Here is a 23,310-nt window from a genome sequence, read left to right as displayed (position 1 = left end):
TGGGACTAATATTACAACTCTGAAAGTCACCCAACGGATTTCATTACATTAGTTATGCACTAATGCGTCCAAGGTCCAACTGCCATTGTTCCAAAAAAAAAAAAGAGCAATTAGAAGCCGACAGTAAAAGTATTACATATCTATTATACATAACACGTGATACAATAGGATGGAACAGAACCTTGTTCCTACCAGCCAGAAATTCATCTCCCACTTTTTTTTTTTTTTTTTTTTTTTTTTTTTTTCAAATTGAGTGCAAAAAAATTGCTGGCTGTGATACAAATATTGACCTCAGTATCCGTGATTACAATTATCGTTGTCACCCATTTCCATACGTCGACCATTGCGGAAGCACTCTTCCGCCAACCTTCTGAACAGTCTTTGTAGCTGAAGCATTCACTTCAAAATTATAACCATACAAGTCTAGATCATCATCCACTATTTGGTTGAAATCGGGCTCCAGATAACTATAGTCTTCAATAGTTTTGCTCTGCCTTTTTGACGGCCTTTTCTTTGATTGATCAGTGCTTTTGGTGAAGTCATCATCCTCTACATGTCCATTTTGATCTTTGTTACCGTCTCTTTTCCTCTTTCCCTCATTACTGTCATTGCTACTGCTGCTGTTTTTGTATGTCCTGTAGTAATCCTTGATGGTAGATTCAATGGTTTCGAGTATCCGATCTCCATATTTTGTCACCTTACCCCTGAATCAAGGCAAATCTGTTCAGTGCTTTGTCTGTTAGGTTAACGGCATACAACGTTATATGACTTACTTGTTAATCCCATATATTTCCAGGAGTTCCTCCTTCGTTCTGGGAATTATGGAGCTCAAATCCTTCAACGTCTTATTCCTGATCAAGTAAGCAGCAAAGTTATTAGGACCCCTCATTAAAAGTCACAAGACAACTCGCCAGACTTATTGCAGGAGAAATGGAGAAAAATTACAACTCTGCATAAGTAGGAAGATTTCGTCCTTTCTCTCCACACATATATGTTCTGTTAGGATGGGGACAAAAAGAAAATGAGTAAGAATCTCACCCAAATATGTGGTGTGCCATGACCCTATCATCAGCTTCCCTTATGAGAGTAGTTCGAAGCATTTTCAAAGAAACAAATAATTGGGTAGAGAGCTCCTGTAAAAATGTGAAATAAATAAGTAAATAAATAATTGGCCGATTCAGTGCTCATGGAAGTCAGATATCGCATCAAGCAGAATACCAAAGGAATAAATTGCATGTCTTTCCCACATATATGAAGGGTTTACGGGCATACGTAAACATATAAGCATATTTGCAAGTATGTATCCATGCATGTAACACAATGGCAATTCTATAGACATAGGAAGATACCACATCTCCATTGGACTGAGGTTGTCCGGTGCCAATTTGTGGAGGAATCAGCTTCTCAGATGTCAATGAACCTTTAGTTGAAATCACTTCAGAGTTCCACTGCTTAGAAGCTTTTACAGAGGAAGGGAATCTACAAGGTAACAAAGATGTCAGTATCATTATTACTGGTGAGCATTTCTGTACGGCAAAAGAGTAATAAACTTCCATCAAACCTCAAAAGAAATGCATAAAAAATAAAAATTAAAAATTAAAAATTAAAAAAAATCAAACTGAGCATTTCTTCGAAGATTATAAGTGATGATTTGTAGAAACTACAAGTAAGCAAAACAAGAAATTAACTGCTGGCTGGATAGTAAGTATCCACAACAATGATGAACATAGGTCTGTGGAAGACCATGAGATGGAATTAATAAATGGGTCCCTTGAATAAGGTGGATCCACAACCAGGATGTACCCAATTGAAGTAAGAGTATTGCACACAAGTACAAACATGCATGGTTGACGGCCAAAGACTCTTAAGCATCTAATAAAAGCATATTTTCACATAATAAGACCATATTCACTTGGATGTCCTAACAGGCAAAAGAAAAGTAAATGATAAAAGCTGAAAACATCACGAGTAGAAGGCATGACCTTAACATAATTGTCTTCCGGCCAGAGAAAAGTTCGCATGCTTTGAACTCATTAACCTGAAAAACAAATTCACATATGGTTAATACACAAGAATTCAAAAGCTAATGATATATTGGAGTTTGAAAACAATAATATTTGTATTGGTATAGGTTGGTGCAGAAGAGTTTGAAGGCAGAAGAAACTAGCAAAAAGACATTGACAGAGAACAAAGAGAAATATTTTCGTGCCACAAAATTAAACAAAACGCCATTGAGCCATTTACTTATATTGTCCAAAACGAATGAATATAATCATTCAAAAATTTTCATATATACACGTATAGAGACAGTTTCCTTGACCAGGTATTATCTCATACCTGAAATGTCTATCCCCAAACCTGAAACCATGAACAGTTTAAGAGACTGAAACCATGAACAGTTTAAGAGACTTAAACTGTTCATGGCTTCAGGTTTGGGAATAGACATTCCAGGTATGAGAAGTCCTCATTTTAAAGGTCCTCATTAGAAGCTCTCCCATACAAATTCTCTGAAAAATTCTCACTCATAGGAAAATATCAGAACTTGCCTCCTAGTTGTAAATCAACCAAGAGGAAAGTACGTAAATACTTGTGTTAAAGTGTCCTTTTTCCTTATTTTATTTATTTCCTGAGCTTCGTTGCTGAAAATTGCTGCTAGAATCCCACCATTATAAAGAACGACTACAAGAGGCAGTTTCTTGCATTTCTTGCTCTTTTCAACCGCAAGAATCTATTCTGAAAATTTGAGCATGAGTGAATTAATGGAACCACAAGTACCTTTAGTATTGATGATACAGATCCATAAACATCACTTTTCTTCACTTCCTCCACAAGCAAGTCCTCTGTAACAAGATGGCGTAATACACGGGAAGCTTCTCCCTTGGGTAGATGTTTTCCTGCTCCATGCAGACTCAAAGTCTGATGCCTGTGTTTCTTGACCTAACATTACAATACAACATTATCAAAGATAAATAGCGAAGATCAAGGAACAGTACATGCCTTAAAAGTTAAATCATACAAATTGGCTTAAGGAGCCCCTGTACACTTCTAAAATATGAGCTGATGAACACTGCTGCCCCGCTAATTTCACCAGTTCAACCTGAGCACAACATGTGGCAAAAGTGACAACCCATACAAAACAAGGACTAAAAAATGTGACAGGAATTCATCAATATAAGCAACACAAAAATATAATGGTTTCAAACCAATTGCTTTGCTATCTGCGTGACATCCTTCTCAATGAAACTCTTGATCTTCAAACAATTATCGCAAGTCTTATTGCAGGTTGTACAGTCAAATTTTTCTCCAAAATGAATAAGCTGTAGAAGCCGTCGGCAATCAACATCATTTTCGCAATAACTCACCTGAACAGTTTCAATCCTTTGATTTAGATCATATGTAATAGAAAATAAATTAATAAATGACATAAACCTTGACAGCTACACACAAAGCCTCATCCAGTACCATGCGCAAAAGATTCTCAGTATTTGTTTCCAGTATTCTCCCAGAATTAGCTGCATTCATACGATTCTGTCCAGGTGTCAATGAGCTTTGCTCTATAATTCCTTGGCTAATCATATGTTTGACTCGTATCTGCGAAATAATTGTACAGATGTGTGAGCAGAGACATGCTATGAAGACTGAAATGTCATATTATGTCTACTTTTTTAGCATAACCAAAAATCCTGATTTCTCTTCTTCTCTTTATAACTTAACCAATTAATCAAGCACTTAACGGGTTTTGAACTGGCCAACTAACCTTCAAACTTGTAATAAATGGTAGTCATACAGAACTCACAAAATCGAGGAGACATAAAGGGTTAATTACACAAACTTACATAGTCACTGTAACTGTAATACAACACACAAGATGCACGTTGGCCATCTCTACCAGCTCGACCACATTCCTGAAACATCAGGGTGAAAAGAGGTAAGAGGAATCACTAACATAAACTTCACACTTAAAATACATTACTAAGATAAGCTATTAGAAGCACATAGAATAATTTCAGAATTCAGATCTCAGTTTGCAATCTCAAATAAGCAATTTACTACTACTTATACCTGATGATAGCCTTCAATAGACTTTGGGAGAGAGTGATGAATTACAAAGCGCACATCAGGCTTGTTTATGCCTACATTCCAATTCCAATTCCAATATTGGTATGATAATCATAAATAGTCAAGGCAGCAATCAGAAAAGTAAATGTACCCATTCCAAATGCCACTGTAGCACAGATAATGTTGACTTCATCTTTACTCCACTGCTTCTGGACAAAGGCACGTTGAGCAGGATCCATACTACCATGATAAAATGCTGCTTTATGCCCACATTCCTGAACAACGGAAGTATGTTCAGGCAAAGCTTATTTCATAAAAAATAATAATAATAATAATAAATATAAATATAAATAAAAAAATGTCGAAATTGAAAACTATTTAAGAGGCATAGGTACAAAAATTTCATGTTATGTGCTAAAATCAGTACACAAGTTGTCAGTATGAGCATTTTCCTTTTTATAGGAAACCATCATTTCACGTGCAGGGTGGCCCCAAAATGCAATCCCTTTTGGTTCTCATAAAAAAGTATCCCCTCTAAAGAAGAGATTAAACCAAACACACAAACACAAGAAAATACAAAAGGAGTGAGTGATAAAGAATCCAAGACGTAACGACAAGATCCAGAACTCTGACTGCTTAACAGCTGCAGTCCGATTTGAAAATAATAGGAAAAAATAAAGTAAAAGCAAGAAACAACAAAGCAATAACACCAGACTTTTCCGATACAAATGTAGCTAACAAAAAAAAAGGACATAAAACTAAAACTAAAACTTCCATTTAAATACAAACTGTTAATAATAAGTCACACCTGTAATTTTTCAGCAACCTTTTCACAGTCCATTCTTGACAGACAATATATTATTCCACTTTCATCATAGTGATTTTCTTTAATGAACTTGTCAATATCTTCTATGCATTTCTTTGTCTTGGGAATAACTGAATACCTATAAAGCAGAATGAATTATCAGTTTAACATGAATGACATTTTGGAAAAACTTATAAACTTACAAACAGATTTATCTTTGTTCAACACTTGCCATAGATTTGGGCGATTAAAACTTTGCCGGAAAACAATGCAGTTTACAAGACCAAGAGCTTGCACAACATCTTCTTTTACACTAGCTGTTGCTGTAGCTGTTAAAGCCAACACTGGAGTATCTGGGAACTTCTTCTTTAAGATACCAAGAGCCTAAACATTTTTAAAAATACCTCGACATTAGAACATAATCAAGAAGAAAAAGGCTATTGTCATGAATTTGAAAATTATAAAGCTTCAACCTGATAATCTGGTCTGAAATCATGCCCCCACTGACTCACACAATGAGCTTCATCAATTACAATCCTAGTAAGCAACTGACGAGCATTTAAACTCTCCAATTGCCGCAACAGAAAATCACTTCTGCAGACAAGAAATATTGGTTTCTATCAATATAATGCATATATATATTTAAGGTAGACATTGCAACAATAATTACAATAGGACTAGGTATCCATGTCAGTTATTGAGGGAAAATGACAGAAGGTTAAGAAATAGAAGTTAATCAAATAAAAGAATCTGGTGGTCCCCAATAACAGGATATTCCAACTTTGCTAATGCGCGAGTATATTAACAGAAACTGAGTCGGGTGATAGAGGGGAGAGTACTAAATAATTGAGTAAATATGGGATGTGAGTTTGAAGGTTGAATATGGGATGTGAATGGGAACTGAAATCCTAGCTAATGAATCGTTACAAATTTACAAGAAAAACATACAGGAAATAGTACATAGCTGACAAGGCTTGTAAAAAAAATAGCTGAGAAAATGATCTCTTTAACACTCATAATCTGCCCTCCCTATGAACATTAGTGAATAGCAATTCAGAGAATGGTGCTTCAAAGCCTCATCTTACATTCCGTTTATTTTCCAAAACATTAGCAACTCTTGCTGAGTCCACAGTTTCTTTTCCTTGACTATGGGTAAGACGAACCATGAGCATGGGGAAACTAGTTATCAAACATCTTTTGTTTTTATTAATGGAACATAGATTTTCTCTGGAGTTCAGTACATCTTTGCCCAAACAGTGGACTACAACAAAAGAAGGAAAACTATCATAACCTACTACTAAATACACAAAATTACATGCAAAAATAATATGACAGCAAAGAAAATTCAAGGAAAAAAAAAAAAAACTCTCCAATGTGCATCAATTATGACGAGTAGTGTATCTCTAAAATCGGTAGAAACTGATACCCAAAAATAAATCCAAACACACACTCTTTCCCCTAACAAAGCCGCCTCCACCTCTTCAATACTTCTAGCATTCCTTTCCATACAAAGGACCAAGAAACAACAAGTACACAGCAATCCACATTACGTGCAAAATTGCACAATGTTTGTCTCTAAACAAATCACCCAAGTACACTTCCAACAAATGCTAATGCCGCAATCTAACTGCAATTGGGTAATGGGGAAAGGAATTACCAATGTTCCCTGGTTCTTTTTACATCTAACAAAGCAACAAGGTAATGGAAAAACATTAGGGCTCCTTCATTGGATAATTTTAGACAAATTATGAAGGATACAGTTTGGTTAATCAGTTAAATTAGGTCCTCAGAAGAACTCTTAGTTGGCATGTCCTTGTTTTGTTCTTCAATGGCAAAATAATTCATAAAAAAATAACAAGAGAATGTACACAACAGAGAACAAGGAGTCAACTAAACTTAGAAAGCACAACATTCAACTAAACTTAGAAAGCACAACATTCAAAAGTAAGAAACTAAAAAAAAAAATATGTTAAAGCAATCTCCTAGTGTTCTCATTTTAGGTCGTTGGTCAGAGTTTTAAGCTCCATATGTTACAGAACATCTCTCATTCATCAAAAAAAAAAACACACACACACACACATATAAAGAAAACAAATCTTTATTCTATGGTCTTCAATGTAAGTAACTTAATGAATTTTCAATTCAACAGAAATCCAAAATATATTGGAAAATGCCGAAAAATAAACATGAACATAAAAATAAATAAATAAATGTTCATGTTTGAAACAAATTTAGTAATGACAATAATCAAAATATCATTATCTTTCCCGCAACTTGCAGTACAGTATGAGTTCTAGCCTACCCATTGATTTAATTATAGGCTCACAGGCTATACAACCTTTTGTATAGTATGGACACCAAAAATTACACCTGTTTAGCAGTGCAGTCAACACGTTCATTAAAAACACCACCAGAAGGTTCACAGACCTATTCTAGATTACCATAAATCCTAATATATAAATATATCGATAGTCCAGCAGTTTAGCACCATGAAAACAAAGGCTGCTTCTGATTGCCAGTAACTAGCAAACAACAGAGAACTTATTTTCATGAATAAGATATTTATCATGTTTTCGCTTTCACATTTGGCTCACAACTGATTGCCAATGTACCATGTATAGTATTTCACTTTCACCTTTTGGCTCACAATATATACTGCATCTCTCAAGCCATATACTCAATTAGGAATAACACACTTAATGATCCAAGATCTTTTATGGGTATATAGTATTACACTACCAATAAAGTGCTGCAGCCGATGTAACAAAGGGCACAGAAATGAATATGTTTGCTAGGATACAAATACTGTAGGGAACAAACACTCACTTGGCAACTTTTTCAGGGGTGACATATAACAGCTTGTATTTACAATATTCAGAACTCAGTGCTCTAAGAATCTCCTGTTGTTCACTCCACTCCATATTGGCACTTAGGTAAGCAGCAGGAATATTTGCCTAGGAGATATGAGAAGACAAAGGAGGAAGGAACATCATTGTATATTGTTCAATAGAAGAAAAGGTAAAATCCAAATGAAAATAAAGTCTGGAAGAAAAACATTACCTGAAACAAATGCATTATTTGATCTTGAATAAGAGATACAAGGGGAGAGATTACCAAAGTTAAGCCTGGACAAACTACAGCAGGGAGCTGCAAGATACAGAAACCAAAGTAGACACACTTTAGTACAAAGTGGTGAATGTCTAAATTCTATAAAAGAGGGAACTCTAGAAGAAACTGACAATGGAGATGCAAGTTACTTTGCCCAAGTATTGTTGATTGACAAAATCAGACAACAGTTACAGAGTTGAAGGCCGAGAAACTGAATTGGCAAACTACAGAACAGTTTCTATGGTAAGCCTAAAGGAACAAGTCAATAGAGTCGTGAGAAAAAGATTCAAGTACCTGATATGTCAGGCTCTTACCCCCTCCAGTTGGCATTAAAACGAAAACATCATGGCCACTCATTGTAGCATTAATGACCTCTCTTTGGTTGAGGCGGAAAGAGTGGTTACCAAACACTCTCTTATTATTAGCCTGAAAGTTGGCAGCAGCCAGTCAATAATTCGGGTGACAGGTAATGCAAATAAGAAATATGATATAATCTAGGTAAGCACCTCCAGTTCTTTAGTCCACGGGAAAGGACCATCCCTCCACTTCTTGTCATTTGAACCTTCAGTATAGTTAACTTCAACAAACTTTGGGATGTAAGGTTCTCTCTCAACAGGAAAAGAAGAGAAACCAAACTTATCCGTAGAAGAGGATGAAACTGATGATGAATTCCACTCTGCATATCCTCCTGCCTCATTATGTAGATGAACCTCTGAATCAAATCTCACTGGGTCATTCCTGAATGCAGCTGCTTGAGGTGTTTCATATTGGAAATGCCCAGGAGTTGTTGTGGATGCAGAAAAATTTGACTTCCGTCTTTCCTCATCCAATGAGTTGGAACAGAGATAACTCTCAAGTGGCTGAATCTGCTTATTGAGCTGCAACCTATCGACCAAAATACATGTATTTCATTCTTTATCTTTTCTTGAAGTATAAAAAAGACAATAAGGAATGTGAACGGAACAATAACAAAAAACCAGATTCTAAAGCTTTAAGAGCCATACCGCCTTTCCTTTTACTTTACTAATATTTTTTTACACAAATGAAGGGATTGGTATGCAAACCTATCTTGGCGAAGCTTTTCTATTTGCTTTGGACTGAGTTCATTGACATCATCAAGCAGTTCATTTGATATGGCAATTAGCATGTCCTTCATTTCTTGCAAATGATTTGCAGCTTCTGGGCAAAGTCCTATCTGCATTAGATTCAAGGATTGTGTGCTTGTCAAGTCGAGTACAGAATTAGATGGAGGCAGAAAACAGAAACTAAATCATATGGATACCTTAAATCCATGAACGCAATTTGTACACAATTCTGGTGGCAAACAAGTCGATTCTTGTCTCATAGTATTATCTTTTTGTATAGATGGAGTAAGGGGTGGAAGCTTGGAAATTGATGGTTTAGGTGTGCAACTTGATTGGTACTGTTCCACTATGTGGTCAACATCAATATTCTGAAAACAGTAAATGCATGAGATAGATGAGCGGAAGGAAATCAACACTTGCATAATAAAGAGACCACAAAATAAGACCTCAAGCAAGAGAATATATAAGAAAGGGTTCACAATTTTTACACCCAAGTAGGGCAAATGCTATTGAGCAAGTAACCTGGATTCACTAGATACCGCCAAGTCACATATTTTTTTTTTTATTGCAATCTGAGAAGAAATGATGGTTTAAAAAACAACACAGTGAGTCACTATTCAAATTAATGAATACTAGAGCTCTAAAAACCAACATACTAGTAAGTAGTCTTTCATTGAGACTTCATATAGATTACCTCAAGTATGTCGTCATCATCACCAGCATCCATCTCATTCACGAAATTGTTCGAACATTCTTTCGCTTGGCTGGTATGAACACTATTATTGCTAAATGAACCACCAGACACCTGAGAATGAGAATTCTTGACCAGCGATGCTGTGACCTGACTATGCCCCCGAAGACTTTTTCCTGCATCTGCAACATTGTAGTTACTTGACCGAAACCCACTGCGCAGACAGCTTGCAGCTTCACTTAACCTGGCATTGCTTTCATCGATGTATTGATGTGTTTGCATATGGCCACTACTTTTATTAATGTCACATGAGCTTACAACTGTAGTTCTTCCCGCATCATGAGTAAACTCAGTGCTAGCATTTTTAAGTTGGACAGTTTTTCCAGGTCTTGTGTAGCTCCTAGAAGAGATCTGAAGATTGGAAAGGGCATGCCAAGCCTGCCAAAATTCCCCCATTCAGTAGCAATTTTCTAATCGTAAAAGATTGTAAAGAAAACTACTGTCCCTCATCTTTCATAGACCAATTAGAAACGAGTAAAGGTTCACAAACTTTGAATATTGCAAAAGAAAAGAGTTTTGTGTCTGTCGTTCTACAGGGGGGCTTGGTAAAATCAAAGTTTGTTAGCACTGAAAAATAACTTGGTGATAAAAAAAATGAAATTTAAAATTAAAAACAATATATGATGGGAAACGAAGATAAAGAAAACACCTAAGACCCAAGTTAAGATGAAAGTCAGATGAGAGATGTAACAAGTGTACCTTTTGAACTTGTGCACTCTCTAATCTTTGAACATGCTGGATCGGAAAGGCCATTGAGCTTCAAAGCAAAAATGAAATCTTTATTAGACATGGAAACTCAAATGGACTCAGGACATATACATATACATATATACAAAATTACTGATCAAATACTATTATCCGCTGCATGTATATCACGTAAAATGTAAAATTCACAACTTGAAAGTAATACAGAAAAGAAAGAGTATCTAACAGTCATATCATAAAGATTGGTAACAAGGATACATACAGAAAGAGTAAGTGGAAGGGTTAACTTGAAAAAGGAAGATACCTAGTAGCCATTGGAGGTTTTTGAGTTGGTAAGGAGAAAAGGAAATGCGAGCTGAGAACTTCACTTGGGGTTGAGAAATTGTCGAGTGCTGTAATATGCTCCAATAAACCAAGTTTGAAAGGCGTGGTGTCAGCAGCAGCAGCAGCACCATTGCCCAAATGGGTACGACTGCACCAGATAAACAAGCGAAAACAAGTTGAAAGCAAGTGCGGCCACACTGTAATTGTAATGCAGGAGAGAGCAGTAAAAAGTGTTAGTCTTGCCTCATCTGTGGTTCTCCTCTATTCATTGCTCAACAAGTTGAGTAAGAAAGCAAGGAAGCAGCTTCTTCATTTTCACCGGATCCCCAGTGCTTCATCTCAATCTATCCACTTGGAAACACAAAAAAGCCTCAAACTTGAAGCCACCCAATTGAAATTTACTTGCTGGAAATTGGGAAAACAGAGAAAAGTTCATACCTTGAATTGCAATTTCAGCCAGACAGTTGAAGATTAAGCCCTAAACCCAACAATTGATATCGAAACCCTAGAAATCATCAGAACAAGAATTTGGGGGAAGACAGAGAGAGAGAGAGAATGAGCGCGGTATCAGTGTGGCGGGATTTTCCTTTTTGCTTTCGTTTTTCTAATTTTTTGGTTATGCTTTGAGTAAGCTTTTCCTGTGGACCGTCCATTTGATCCAATGGTTACCAAATAGTTACTCTTTTTCTTAAACCTTGGTTCTCTCTCCTCTTCCTCTTGTTGATGACGATGAGATAGCAGCAGCAGCAGCAGCCCCCAAAAACCAAGAAGTGAAACTCTTCTTCTTCTTCTTCTTCTTCCAGTTGTGATTAGGAATGGAATTACAAGAAAGTTAACCCTCTGCTTATTATTATTAAGTAATCTCTCTCTCTCTCTCTCTCTCTCCAACTAGTTATTTTAGTTTGATTGCCATGTTAAATCAATGTTTGCACTGCCATGTTAAAAGTAACTTAAATTTTCAAGAATAAATCAATGTTTGCACTGCCATGTTAAAAGGTTCTAGTTTGATTGCTGAATTGCAGATGGTATGGATGAGACTGGAATGCTTTTGCCAGTCTCTGTATTTTGTTTTCTATTACATGAGTTACCCAACACACACAAATTGAAATTATATATAAAGGCATCTCATTTTTACAATTTCTTCTAACTAGTTTTGCAATTACCTCTTCAAACACATTCTTATCATGCGCATTGGTTCTGCAAATCGCTATTTCTGGCAGGAAATTTTGTTCACTATGAGAATGGCTGCTGCTGTCACCACTTCAAGGGCCTTTCTCTACTCCCATCATTACCACAGCCTCCCATTCTTTCTTCCTTCTTTCTTCACTGCCTCTAGGGTACCCAGGTTTCACACGAGGAGCCCCATCCTCCTCTCTGCTGTCAAGTGTTTGCACTCCTCTTCCAGGCGTCAAAATGTGGTTGATATTTTGGAAGAAAGAGGGTTGCTTGAGTCCTTGACCAGCGAGCAGCTCAGGCATGCCTGCTCCGACCCTAGTATCCCTCCTCTTAAGGTCTATTGCGGGTTTGACCCAACTGCCGAGTCATTGCACTTAGGAAACCTTCTTGGCCTTATTGTCCTCTCATGGTTCCAAAGATGCGGCCATCAAACCGTAGCTTTGATTGGTGGCGCCACTGCCCGTGTTGGAGACCCTTCTGGCAAGAGTTTGGAGAGGCCGGAGCTCGATCTGGAGACTTTGTCGCGGAACACCTCAGGTATTACCAATACCATTGGGAAAATTTTGGGGTCCAGCGGGGTTTCCATCTTGAACAATTATGATTGGTGGAAAGAAGTTAGATTGCTGGATTTTCTGAAAGATGTCGGTCGATTTGCGAGGGTGGGCAGCATGATGGCCAAGGAGAGTGTGAAGAAGAGGTTGGAGTCAGAACAAGGAATGAGCTACACAGAGTTCACTTACCAGTTGTTGCAGGGCTATGATTTCCTCTACCTCTTCCGCAATGAAGGCACCAATGTTCAGATTGGAGGTAGCGATCAATGGGGAAATATAACTGCAGGGACTGAACTCATAAGGAAGATTCTTCGGGCTGATGATGCGGCTTACGGCTTGACATTCCGTCTTCTTTTGAAAAGTGATGGTACCAAATTCGGCAAGTCTGAAGATGGTGCCATATGGCTTTCCCCATCCATGTTGTCTCCCTACAAGTTCTATCAGTATTTCTTCTCTGTTTCCGATGCTGATGTTGTCAGATTCCTCAAGATTCTCACTTTCCTAGACATGAACGACATCAAACAGATAGAGAGTGACATGAACAGACCTGGATACCTGCCCAACACCGCGCAGCGCAGGCTTGCTGAAGAGGTTACTCGTTTTGTCCATGGTCAAGATGGTCTAGATGAGGCTCTCAAGGCAACTGAAGCATTGAGGCCTGGCGCTGACACTAAATTAGACTGGAACACCATGCAAGTCATTTCAGAGGATGTCCCCTCCTGCTCTTTCCCTTATCATCAGGTCCTAGATCTTTCCGTTGTTGATCTTTCAGTGTCATCCGGTTTGCTTGACAGCAAATCCGCTGCCCGACGTCTATTGAAGCAAGGGGGGCTTTACTTGAACAACTCAAGAGTTGATAGTGAAAATAAGAGAATTGAATCTCAAGACATTGTGGATGGAAAACTTCTCCTTTTGTCTGCAGGCAAGAAAAACAAGGTTCTTGTACGGATATCAAGTAGCAGCTGAGGTGCCCGCCTGATGGTATGCATTGAATTTCTTAGACGTTTTAACTTTTTCATCATGGCAATTCACTTTTAGCTCATAAATAAACCAACTAAAGCTGAAGATGTTACGGTGAATTGAAACCAATTTCAAACGATCCCTTTCTGTTCCCTTTTTTGGTAGCAAATGTATGAAAAGTTTCAGTCAAAGTTTCCTGCAAATGTTCCACGTCTGATATTGTGCTATTAAGAGTCACCTCATATTTCTTTACCTGTTGTCTTTAGTACTAGACCAGTTGATGACTCCCATAGTTTTTCAGATCTGTTGAATTTAAAAATAAGTAGAAAACTATGGAAATGTATTCATAGTGTTTGAACAGCTTCTGGTTTAGCTACTATTAGGGTTTTCCTTGTACCCCAATTTCGTGCTAGTGTAGTTATCTGTGAGTTTCTGAGGTCTACTATGCTCAATAGGAACTCATGATATTACACTCTGAATGTCATATATATGTTGTGTACTTACCTGATGTTTCCCATCTGATGTAGAACCAGCTCCTCCAATATTCGGAGCATCTACTAACGTTGACTCGTATGTTTTTCAAATGCAGCGGATGCTGTTGTTATCCTCTCATCCCGGTGGACTCTAAACCAATTGGTATTTTTTTCTCGTAATGTGAATCCAGGGAAAAATGGTTTTAGAATTTGGACCGTATAAGCAAACCCTTCCCTTAAAGATTCAGAGCTGCAGTTCACGCTTATATGCATATGATGCCCCCTCGATTATTTAGATGAATTTTGTATAATTTTTGGATAACGTTAACTATTTCATCTCCAGTTCGTTTACAGAGGAATTTGAAAGGAAAATTGTTTTGGTCTAGTGCTGTGGATGCTTCCATAGGCATGGAGATAGATGAGTTAACAACTTGTGCGTATACTTTTCTGGTTCTCATGTTCACAATGCATGTTAATTTTGGGATGTGATGGTGCCACTTCCCAGAGATGGGAATAGGAGTAACTGATGCAAAATGTGTATGCAACCTGCTTTCAGCTGTCTAGTATGTCTAATTGTGCCCAATCTATCTCTGATTAACTTCACCATGCCAAGTCTGTCATTAATGCTCTTGCTTACACTGTCAACCCATATCCAGTGCTAAGTTGATAATTGCCATTATTCGTGGTCTTGATCTTGACTGCCCCACGCTTGTTACCGCTATCTTGAATTTTCCACCTCAACCTAGTTTCATAATTTTCCGCCTCTACTGAGTTTCATAATTTACGTGCTCGGCGTCTCTCTTTCGGAGTCTCAGCATAACCGCCGTGCATGCTACCCAACCACCCTGTGCTACTGCCTTGATGACTCAACTCTCTTGATGCGGACGGAAGCCGCTGAGGATAGGTTGTGGAGCCTTGTACATAACGCTAGGCAAGAGAGTCAACCAGAGCCTAGTTAGAAGGGCCCGATGCATTCGATGAGGAAATGGGGTTGAATATTTTGTTTCGGAGGGAAGCACCTTATTTAGCTCCCAATGTCTTGTTGTGCACTTATGCACAACTTTTGTTGACTTCGATGATACAGAAGATGTAAAAATGTGATATTAATGCCAAGATTCCATTTCTTTAGGATAGTTGTTAACGTGATCGGTATGGATACGTGAAGTCGAGATAACGGTAGTGCAACATATTTTTGAATAGGAAATGCAGATATATGCTCCTCTTCAAGATTTATATGGCCTATATTGAGAGACGATGATAGCTAAAAATTCAGAGACTGCCTACCATATGCCACCAACGAAACCCCATTCCTTATTTTCAAGCAAACCTCACATTATTTACACGAAAGAATTAACATCCAATGTCTTACGTCTACAGAAATGTACAGAATACGCTTACTTTATTCACAGCTTACACAACACACTACCATATACATCTGTGCATTATTTATTCTGTACGATAGTCACTTTTAAACCCCTTCACATGTTATCAGTCATATGTATATACCATGCTCCATGAACACCAACTGATATGGTAGCAGCCACAACTAAAACTTCAGCAGCTTCCACCACACTGTCAGTCAGCACCGCTGCTCCAACTTGCCGGAGTGCAGTTTCAGCCAATTTTCTTCCAACAGGTCCACTCCCCCCAAGAACCGCTCCTCTTGCAGCCATATAAACAGCACGGGAAACCCTCTCAAACACGGGATCCCCAGCTTGCAGGCTCTTTGCTAACATCCGGGCTATAACCATCTTTCTTGACCGAACTTTCTCAGTGTCCACAACTTCATTTCCATTGATGGAGAAATCACTGATTGATTCAACAATTTCTTCCATACCTGCATCTTCAACACTGTCCAATATCCCCAAAAGCCGCTCAATGCATCTTGACAGGATGCCCTCCATGTCTGTGGGCGTTGCTATCACCCCCTCGCTTAATATGGTTTGCCGGCAAATAAGAATGCTGCATTTTATACGATTCCATGTAAGATCACAAAGCAGTAAGATAGGCACAGTCATTCAACAACATTGAGCTAAGTTACTCACCTTATGGAAGAAACAATAATTTTCTGAATTTGAGCCTGCACAGCCCTTAATCTAGAAAGGTTAAGCATAAAAGTTTCAGGCAGGGCCTCTTCAGTCAGACCAGAAACACCACTCACCAACTTCAACAAGCCGAGCCTCACCAACAAATCAACTCCTTCTCCCTTGCATTCCGGTTGTACATTACCTGATCCACACAACAAATGTCAAACAAAATTCAAATCCACCTTACGATTAGAAACAAAAAATTATTGAGTTCTCGAACCTTGGCTATTTCTAGAAGACAGCGATGAAGAATTTGATTTCAACAGAAAGCTTCCACCACTTCTAAGGGTGGTGGAAGGAAGAAACTCATGAGACAAATTATCACTGCTCATCAAAGTCGAGGAAGCAATCTTATGTTCTTGCCACTCCTGATCTTTGCAATTCCACACGGATGAAAGCCACTGCACCGTCACTGGTAGAGAGGTATTGGCATCTGAGGCAGGTCCATAGCGATTGGCAAAGGCATTTCTAAGGTACTGCAAACCAGTGGGCCCCTTCAACAAAGGCTCCATTATTCTTATACGTGCTTTGCTAATCTCACGTTTAAGCACCTGTCACAAATTTTCAATGTTACTCAATATCTAGATGGAATAACACCTTGCATTATTACACTGGAACCCCATCCATCTACAGTTCTTCACAAATAGAATTCAAAATATAAAACAGCATACAAGAAATTGATCAAATTAAACGTGCTAATCATCATGTTTGTCCTAATTACTTATGAAAGCCATAATTGTCAGTTACAGGCATACAGTAGTTTTTCCAGAAAGCATACCTGAATCTGCTCTAGAACAAAACGCAGACCCTTGATCATAGCAATGACACCTGAGCAGTTGGACTGGTCCCTAGCATTACATATCTCATCTAGTTCTTTCCTTAAACTCTGGAGAGTGGCCATCATTTCATCATCATTCGCAGGAGCGGAGAGCTTTCGCAAAGTGACCATTGAAAACTCTAGGATCTTTCCCAGGTAATCAATATCCAGGTTACCAGATTTTAGCACCTAATGGGGCAACAACAAAATGGTCAATGCTCTACATATGTTGTATAATTACTTTGGACAAAGACAAATAATGATTTCTACCTGAGAGAGAATATCCACATCAATTGCTTCAACAATTTCTTGTTTCCAGCTCTGTGGAGCCATGGTGCAAATTTCATCCCTCACCTCCTCCAACAGTTGAATGATCCGGTCATAGTTGGGCTCTTCCTGGTTTACAGATTCCATTATGCCATCCCAGAAAGCCTTCTCCATAGTGTTTCTGATCTTTGACTGAAAATTACAAGAGAACCAAATAGACAACTGTTAAGATTTCTAACTCAGTATCGGTATCTAATGCAAAAGGTTAAGATATTATTTTAACCTGGACATTATTTTGATCTTCATCGGCAGCATTGAAAATATTAGCAAAAGCCTGGTTTTGCTCATGGAGAAACTCATTCACAATCAGTTCATTCTCAGTGACCGGCTTTTGGGAAGAAGATCCGAGCTGCCCACCCAAATTGGTCTTAGAGAACTCATTCACAATCAATCCAATCTCAGTTGACTCTAATCCTTTCTGACGAATAGATTCATCTTCCTGAAATAGGGAACGAACTACACGACTTGGATTACTCTTCTTATCTAAGCTAGAAACAGAAGGACCAGCTGATGAACTTGGAGGGCTTGGAGAAACAAACTGTGTGGTTTGCAACCCTGATGGACTTCCATTTTCCTTTGCTGCAAAATACTTGGACCGTGTTTCAGATAAAGCAGATGTCATACGCTCAATCCCAGCTTCTCCACTTAAGTGTTGCACCTTTTCTCTCAGTAGCTTTTGGTCTTCTGCGACCTGCATCACGCAAAAATTCAAAATATTAGCTAACAAGCTCAATGGAATGAGGAGGAGGAGGAGGGGGTTGTCAAGGGTAATTTTGTCAGTTAAAGAAACTCCACCAGCATAAGAGTAAACCTCAGATGCCTAGAAAGTTCAACAAAAAGAAGTACGTGTATGCTCTCTCCCCTAAACATAAATCAATCAAGAGTACCAAAATGTTTGCTTTTTTAATGGTAAACCAAACAATGTCTCATACACACACATTATATGATATATGTACTATACAATTTTCTCAACAAAAAGAAAAAATAAATAATAATAGAAGAGAATACACTTAGGGTTACTGCAGTACCTGTTTCTGAATAGCCTTCATATCATGAGTGAGATCGGCAGTATGTCCTTCTGAAGTCATCTTGCAAGTTTGAATCATAGACAGCTCCATCTGGCAAGCTGCCCTCACTAAATCTCCCTCCAACAACTGGGCATCCTTAACCTTCCACGCCACAAAGCAACTCAAGTAGGAGCACCACGCTTTATCAAAAGCTCCTAGCTGAGATCTGAAGGTTAAGCGTTTGGGCGATGTGGAATCAGACTCTTCCTCAGAACTGTTGACGGGGCCCTGTAATATAGTCTTCACCAACAACTCAAACTCTCTAACAAATTCTTCTGCAGATTTGGCCAGAGAAGTCTCACGCTCTCCTTGACCATTGAAAACCGCATCTGGATGACTCAAAATCATGTAAGCGCAAAGAACCACTCTCACTTGATACCTTGTTAATTTAGCTGAAGTTCTGGTTGTGGCCCTGACAGAGGAGGCTTTCTTTCCCTCCCTGCTTCTCAAAGATGTCCTTGGTGTGGTCCTCCTTTTGGGAGAAGCAACTCGTTTGAGAAGGTGATCTATGTTATCAATACTGGACGGATAGTTTATAGAGGCTACAGTCTTGGAGACTTTCAACCGATTCTCAAGTCGATCAAGTAGAGCCTTCACAGTCTGAAGGGTATCAGGTGATTCAATCAGAATTGCAAGCTGCTCGAACGGCATTGACTTGACGCTATTTTCCTCAAGTTTCAAGGTATTGTAAGCTTTTGCCAAAGCAAACGTAGTTCTCTTTAGCCTGTGGAACCGTCTCCAACACCTATAAAAATCAACAAGTTGACGCTTAAAATTCACTCTTATTTCTAAGTGTGCATAAGCATGTAACATGTAATCCAATTTCAAACCAATTCCTTTGCCAAACATTAGCAAGGTGAAATGCAATAACAACTTGAGTCTTGTCCATGGTCATGAAACATCTACTATGCAATGGCAAGCTAACCCTAAACAAAGAAAATTTTGTACCCAAAAATAATGAATCTAACAGGGACATCTCTAATAAACTCAAATTGCAAAGGATATGCACCTTGCTAACTTTCTAGACAGGAGATCAGCCTGTTTGTGCATCCTATTCCAACTGACTTGAAATGAATTCTGTATCTTTCCTCTTTGCTTGAGATATTCTGCTCTTTGTCTCTTTGCCTAAACATCAAATAAGATAATTAGGGAACAGTAGAGCCACAAAAGGCTTACACAAATGATAACATCAAATATGCATACCCTCTGCAACCGGTCTTCTAACTGATCCCTTTTCGCTCTCCTTTCAATCTCACGTTGGTGAGAGACAGACTTCGCTACTCTTTGCACTTGCAACGTCCTGGCGTATGCCCTCTTCTTCTCTTCTTCCAAAAGTACCAGTCGCTTTTTCTCAGCAGCTGCGCGTTTTTGGTTAATTGCAGCACGCACGCGCTCCTTGTACTTATTCTCCCAAGCCATCTTTCGCAACAATGACTGAGATGACCTCTCCTTCAAGTTGGCCCTTCTTTGTCTATAAGCCTTGAGCATAAGCATTCTATTAGCCTCTGCCTGCTGAAAACGTAATTCAACTTTTGAACCAAGCTTCTGTCGTTCCTTCTCAAAACGCATTTCTACGCCACTTTTAGCTGCTTGCCGCAACTCATCCAACTTAGCTAAGCGCATTTGAGCACTTTCCAAAATAAGCAACCTGTCGGTTCAACAGTGAGCAACAGAATATGGAAAACTAATCTGGCCCTGGGGACTGAAGAGTCCATGATTACAGATGGATGATACGATTTTGGCTGAAATCATAACTAAACTATATATATGAAGAAAAGGTACCTCACAAAGAAACGGACCGCATTTACAAATAACAATTACTTATCTAGGAACAAATAAATTCAGAATATGAACCCAATATGTGAGTGCAAGAAAGAGATGATGACAGCAGATGTTATTATATAAGAAAGCCAGCTGCATATTATACATGAGATTGTGAGACACAAAAACACAATCCGCCACCATAGTTGTTTTTCTGTTTCATAATAGTAAGGAGTCCAAGGATGTAGGTGTAGTGTACATGATGTCACTGGTGGGGGGTTTTGGGCACGAAGGTTAATAGGATGGGTAGGAATGTTACAGGGTGAAACAAAAAAATAGAATATGCGGGGGAGAATAACTTAATGTAGCCATATCAACACAGTGAATAATCCAGTAGTTAACCAACACACCCATAACCAATCAGATAATACTTTGAATGAGTTCTTAGATTCTAACATCCTTCAAAAGAAACAAACGACGCATTTATAAAGGTTGTGGGGGCATGAAGCATCGAAAATTCAAACATACTATAAATAAAAAAATGGATCAAAGTTTTACCTTTTCCTCTCAGCAGCTTGGAGCTTGGCATCCAGTCGCTCGCCAAGGTCTTCCTCTTGAGAAGAAGATCCAGAGGGGCTTCTGGGCTTTGTCCGGGCCTTGTTTGACAACTTCTCATAGTGTTCCTGAAGTCGAGCAAATTCAAAAAAAACTAGACATGTTAGGTTCTAGGCTAAAGAGTTACACAAAAACACAAAAAAAAAAAGAAAAAAAAACTTGGGAATCACAAAACAAAGAGATGGAACCAAAAAAAGTAAAGTTAATAGCAGGAAATTAAGATTATGAAGTAATCTATTATAATCCTTTGAAGTTTGAACCCCATCACTATCGGTTTAAGACAGGACGACAGAGAAAACCAAAAAATTTGAAAAACAAAAATTGACATCAGCCAGCCCACCTAACACAGACGAAGCCAATACCCTTGAAAGTAAAGGTAAAAGCTTCCTTTCCTTGAAGATAAAGAGAAGAGAAGGTGTTAGGTAATTTTTATTTTTGGGAGGGTTTTGTGTTAAAATTTGGATCAAAAACACTAGGACAGAATTGGAAGCAGAGTCATGATGGGTCTTAAACCAATCAACTAAAGTTGTTAAAACTGGACCTTATTCGGCTCAGTTCATCATCAACCAAAATCCAAAATCATCATCCCAGGAAACAAACAAACGCAAAATCAAAATTCGAATTAAAAAAAAAAGAAAAAAAACCTGGCGGCGAAGATCGGCGAGTCGAAGCTTGGTTTGGATTTGTTCGACAGTGTTGGGAGTCTTGGAGGACTGAACAAGGTCGAGCCTCCGTCTGAGCCTGCGGGGTAGTCTTGGAGGAGACGACGGCGTTTGATCGGCCGGGAAATCCAAAACTACACCGCCGGGGACCATCTCTGTATATGTACGCGTCTGATTATTATTATGAATGAAAGAATGCAGGGCGGTGTGGGTTATATGTTATTAAATATATATAGAATTTGAAAAGTGGGGAAAGGGTGTTTGTATGTAGAAGAGAAGAGAAGAGAAGAAGAGAAGAGGAGAAGGGAAAGGTTGCGACGACTCTTCTGAATTTTGGGGGTTTAATTGTTGTCTTTGTCGAGGTGGTGTGGGACTAGTAATTAGTGTTGTAATCGAAATTGAAAAGCGTCGCGTCGAGGAAGAAAAGAAAGAATGTGTGTGTGTGTGTTGTTGCTTATCCCGAACTCTCCGGGGCCTCTTTTTCTTTTCTTTTCTTTGCCACCTCCTCATCGTCTCTTTTCCTAAACGCCAAACGCTGCCCTCTCTTTTTTTATTGCGTAATCAAAACACACACACTACGTAAAAGGGGGTAGAGACTAGAGTCTAGACCAAGAAAAACATGTCATATATATATAATTCTAGACCAAGGAAAACATGTCATTAGAGATTATATAAAAATTTTTAAAAAAAAATTTAAATAATATAAAAAGAAAAATCTTGAATCTCAAAAATAAATTTGAATTTTGTCACCCACCCTCTTCCTCCGCAAACGCCACCTCCTCTACATCCGCCGTTCACACCCCACATCAATCGTCTCCTACTCTTCTCTAAGGATCTCTTTTTTCTTTCTTTTTTTCTGATTTTAATATCTAATTTCTACATGAAGCTAAAATACACTTAAAAATCAAAACCTACAAAATCCTCTATTCATCTTGCCTAATTAATGTTGAATCAAAAACTTCGATATTTTATTGTGTTTTATACCAGAATTCAAGAATGTAGAAAAGAAAAACAAATATAGACATATGTTTCAACTTTCAACAAAGCAAGAGCTCTACCTGGAGTTGCAGTAGTAGCTACTAAATTCCTTATGGTACTATCAAAAATAAAAATAAAAATAAAAACAACCACAACTACCGACATAATTATTTCTTCTTCTTTTTCAGTTTACAAAAGGGGTAAAAATGAACTTCTAAAATGTTGGACATATAAGGAATACCAATGTTGACATATAGACTGAACAAACATCTAACTGTATTTTGATACAGTTCTTTGATACATGCATCTCTTCTTTTTTCGACTTACCCTCCCATGTGGTTTAAAAGACCAAAAGAAAAATTGTGAAAATGATTTGTGTGGACTTGTGATGCGCTGCCTTCTTTTGTTTCAATTTCATTGTCCCCACACAGCATCACATACAAGGACTTTTGTAAGCTTTAACTCATAGCAAATATAACAGAGACAAAAGGGCAAAAAAAAAAAAAAGCAAGAGGTAATTAAGGCTATATTTCTTTTGGTCCAAAAAATTAAACTCTAAGAATTCATCGTACTTCAAAAATTAGAAACCATAAACATGAATTAGGTAGTTCTCCTTGTCACCCAAGAAGAAAAATTAGTTACGTACGTAGTTCTCCTTTTCTTATTTTAACAAAAACTTAACAATAACAAAACCATATTATACTTGTTTCATGAAAATAAATAAATAAATAAAGCCACTTCAAAAATCGTTGGATTGTGACTTCCACATACATAAAATATTTGGTTGCTTGATGTGATCATGATATGATATTTCCAGAATAAACGGGTCAAACTGATGGAGTAAAGGTTAAATGATGCTGATATGTTTTTTCCACAACCATCCCAAGTGGTAGCATTATAATTAATAATGAGAAAATACGTTTGGCTGTCCCATTTTGAAGAGTTATGGGAACCAATAAATTGCTTTTGGTCTAAATTCCTTATTAAATTAAAACCAAC

The 23,310-nt window shown here is 38.1% G+C and overlaps 3 protein-coding genes across 5 annotated transcripts; 1 reads left to right on the top strand and 2 right to left on the bottom strand.

Annotated features, from left to right (window-relative positions):
- Window positions 1-26: 26 nt before the first annotated feature.
- Window positions 27-11,430, bottom strand: LOC133743685 (ATP-dependent DNA helicase Q-like 4A). 2 transcript variants are annotated; one of them, XM_062171700.1, is made up of 26 exons: window positions 11,276-11,430; window positions 11,081-11,188; window positions 10,818-10,985; window positions 10,508-10,565; window positions 9,752-10,186; window positions 9,255-9,425; window positions 9,037-9,167; window positions 8,479-8,857; window positions 8,267-8,398; window positions 7,925-8,011; window positions 7,691-7,818; window positions 5,338-5,458; window positions 5,097-5,248; window positions 4,868-5,003; window positions 4,211-4,334; window positions 4,063-4,133; window positions 3,837-3,905; window positions 3,463-3,591; window positions 3,204-3,362; window positions 3,017-3,097; window positions 2,776-2,937; window positions 1,983-2,038; window positions 1,350-1,479; window positions 1,039-1,133; window positions 774-851; window positions 27-704 (listed from the first exon to the last, which is right to left on the bottom strand). In XM_062171700.1, exons 2-26 carry the CDS (start codon window positions 11,104-11,106, stop codon window positions 320-322), a joined length of 3,663 nt encoding a protein of 1,220 aa, XP_062027684.1. In that variant the 5' UTR covers window positions 11,107-11,188; window positions 11,276-11,430; the 3' UTR covers window positions 27-319. The 2 variants fall into 2 exon arrangements, with proteins under 2 accessions (XP_062027684.1, XP_062027685.1); XM_062171701.1 differs by having other exon boundaries at window positions 11,081-11,181; window positions 11,276-11,411.
- Window positions 11,431-11,541: 111 nt separating this feature from the next.
- On the top strand, window positions 11,542-14,451 carry LOC133743690 (tyrosine--tRNA ligase, chloroplastic/mitochondrial). Its single transcript, XM_062171715.1, has 3 exons — window positions 11,542-11,694; window positions 12,058-13,545; window positions 14,114-14,451. The coding sequence occupies exon 2, from the start codon at window positions 12,073-12,075 to the stop codon at window positions 13,528-13,530; it is 1,458 nt and encodes a 485-aa protein (XP_062027699.1). The 5' UTR covers window positions 11,542-11,694; window positions 12,058-12,072; the 3' UTR covers window positions 13,531-13,545; window positions 14,114-14,451.
- Window positions 14,452-15,285: 834 nt separating this feature from the next.
- On the bottom strand, window positions 15,286-21,761 carry LOC133743686 (uncharacterized). Of its 2 annotated transcripts, XM_062171703.1 has the most exons (11): window positions 21,316-21,760; window positions 20,615-20,739; window positions 19,499-19,943; window positions 19,305-19,420; window positions 18,257-19,040; window positions 17,452-17,919; window positions 17,172-17,360; window positions 16,863-17,090; window positions 16,305-16,635; window positions 16,043-16,226; window positions 15,286-15,959 (listed from the first exon to the last, which is right to left on the bottom strand). In XM_062171703.1, the coding sequence occupies exons 1-11, from the start codon at window positions 21,484-21,486 to the stop codon at window positions 15,476-15,478; spliced, it is 3,525 nt and encodes a 1,174-aa protein (XP_062027687.1). In that variant the 5' UTR covers window positions 21,487-21,760; the 3' UTR covers window positions 15,286-15,475. The 2 variants fall into 2 exon arrangements, with proteins under 2 accessions (XP_062027687.1, XP_062027688.1); XM_062171704.1 differs by lacking the exons at window positions 19,305-19,420; window positions 19,499-19,943 and having other exon boundaries at window positions 21,316-21,761.
- Window positions 21,762-23,310: the final 1,549 nt, after the last annotated feature.

Source organism: Rosa rugosa, chromosome 4 (genome assembly GCF_958449725.1).
Source record: "Rosa rugosa chromosome 4, drRosRugo1.1, whole genome shotgun sequence".
Lineage (NCBI taxonomy): Eukaryota > Viridiplantae > Streptophyta > Magnoliopsida > Rosales > Rosaceae > Rosa > Rosa rugosa.
This window is presented reverse-complemented; position numbering and strand designations above follow the sequence as displayed.

What these genes read in the sequence shown, in the direction of transcription:
- LOC133743690 (XM_062171715.1), top strand. Translation starts at nt 12,073, where the DNA reads ATGAGAATGGCTGCTGCTGTCACCACTTCAAGGGCCTTTCTCTACTCC.
- LOC133743686 (XM_062171703.1), bottom strand. Translation starts at nt 21,486, where the DNA reads ATGGTCCCCGGCGGTGTAGTTTTGGATTTCCCGGCCGATCAAACGCCG. An exon ending in TGAAGGCTATTCAGAAACAG is followed by an intron (nt 17,920 to 18,256) that starts GTACTGCAGTAA and finishes TGCGTGATGCAG; the next exon opens with GTCGCAGAAGACCAAAAGCT. An exon ending in AAGATCAAAATAATGTCCAG is followed by an intron (nt 17,361 to 17,451) that starts GTTAAAATAATA and finishes TGTAATTTTCAG; the next exon opens with TCAAAGATCAGAAACACTAT.
- LOC133743685 (XM_062171700.1), bottom strand. Translation starts at nt 11,106, where the DNA reads ATGAATAGAGGAGAACCACAGATGAG. An exon ending in AGAGTGCACAAGTTCAAAAG is followed by an intron (nt 10,187 to 10,507) that starts GTACACTTGTTA and finishes GAATTTTGGCAG; the next exon opens with GCTTGGCATGCCCTTTCCAA. An exon ending in ATGGCACACCACATATTTGG is followed by an intron (nt 852 to 1,038) that starts GTGAGATTCTTA and finishes TTACTTGATCAG; the next exon opens with GAATAAGACGTTGAAGGATT.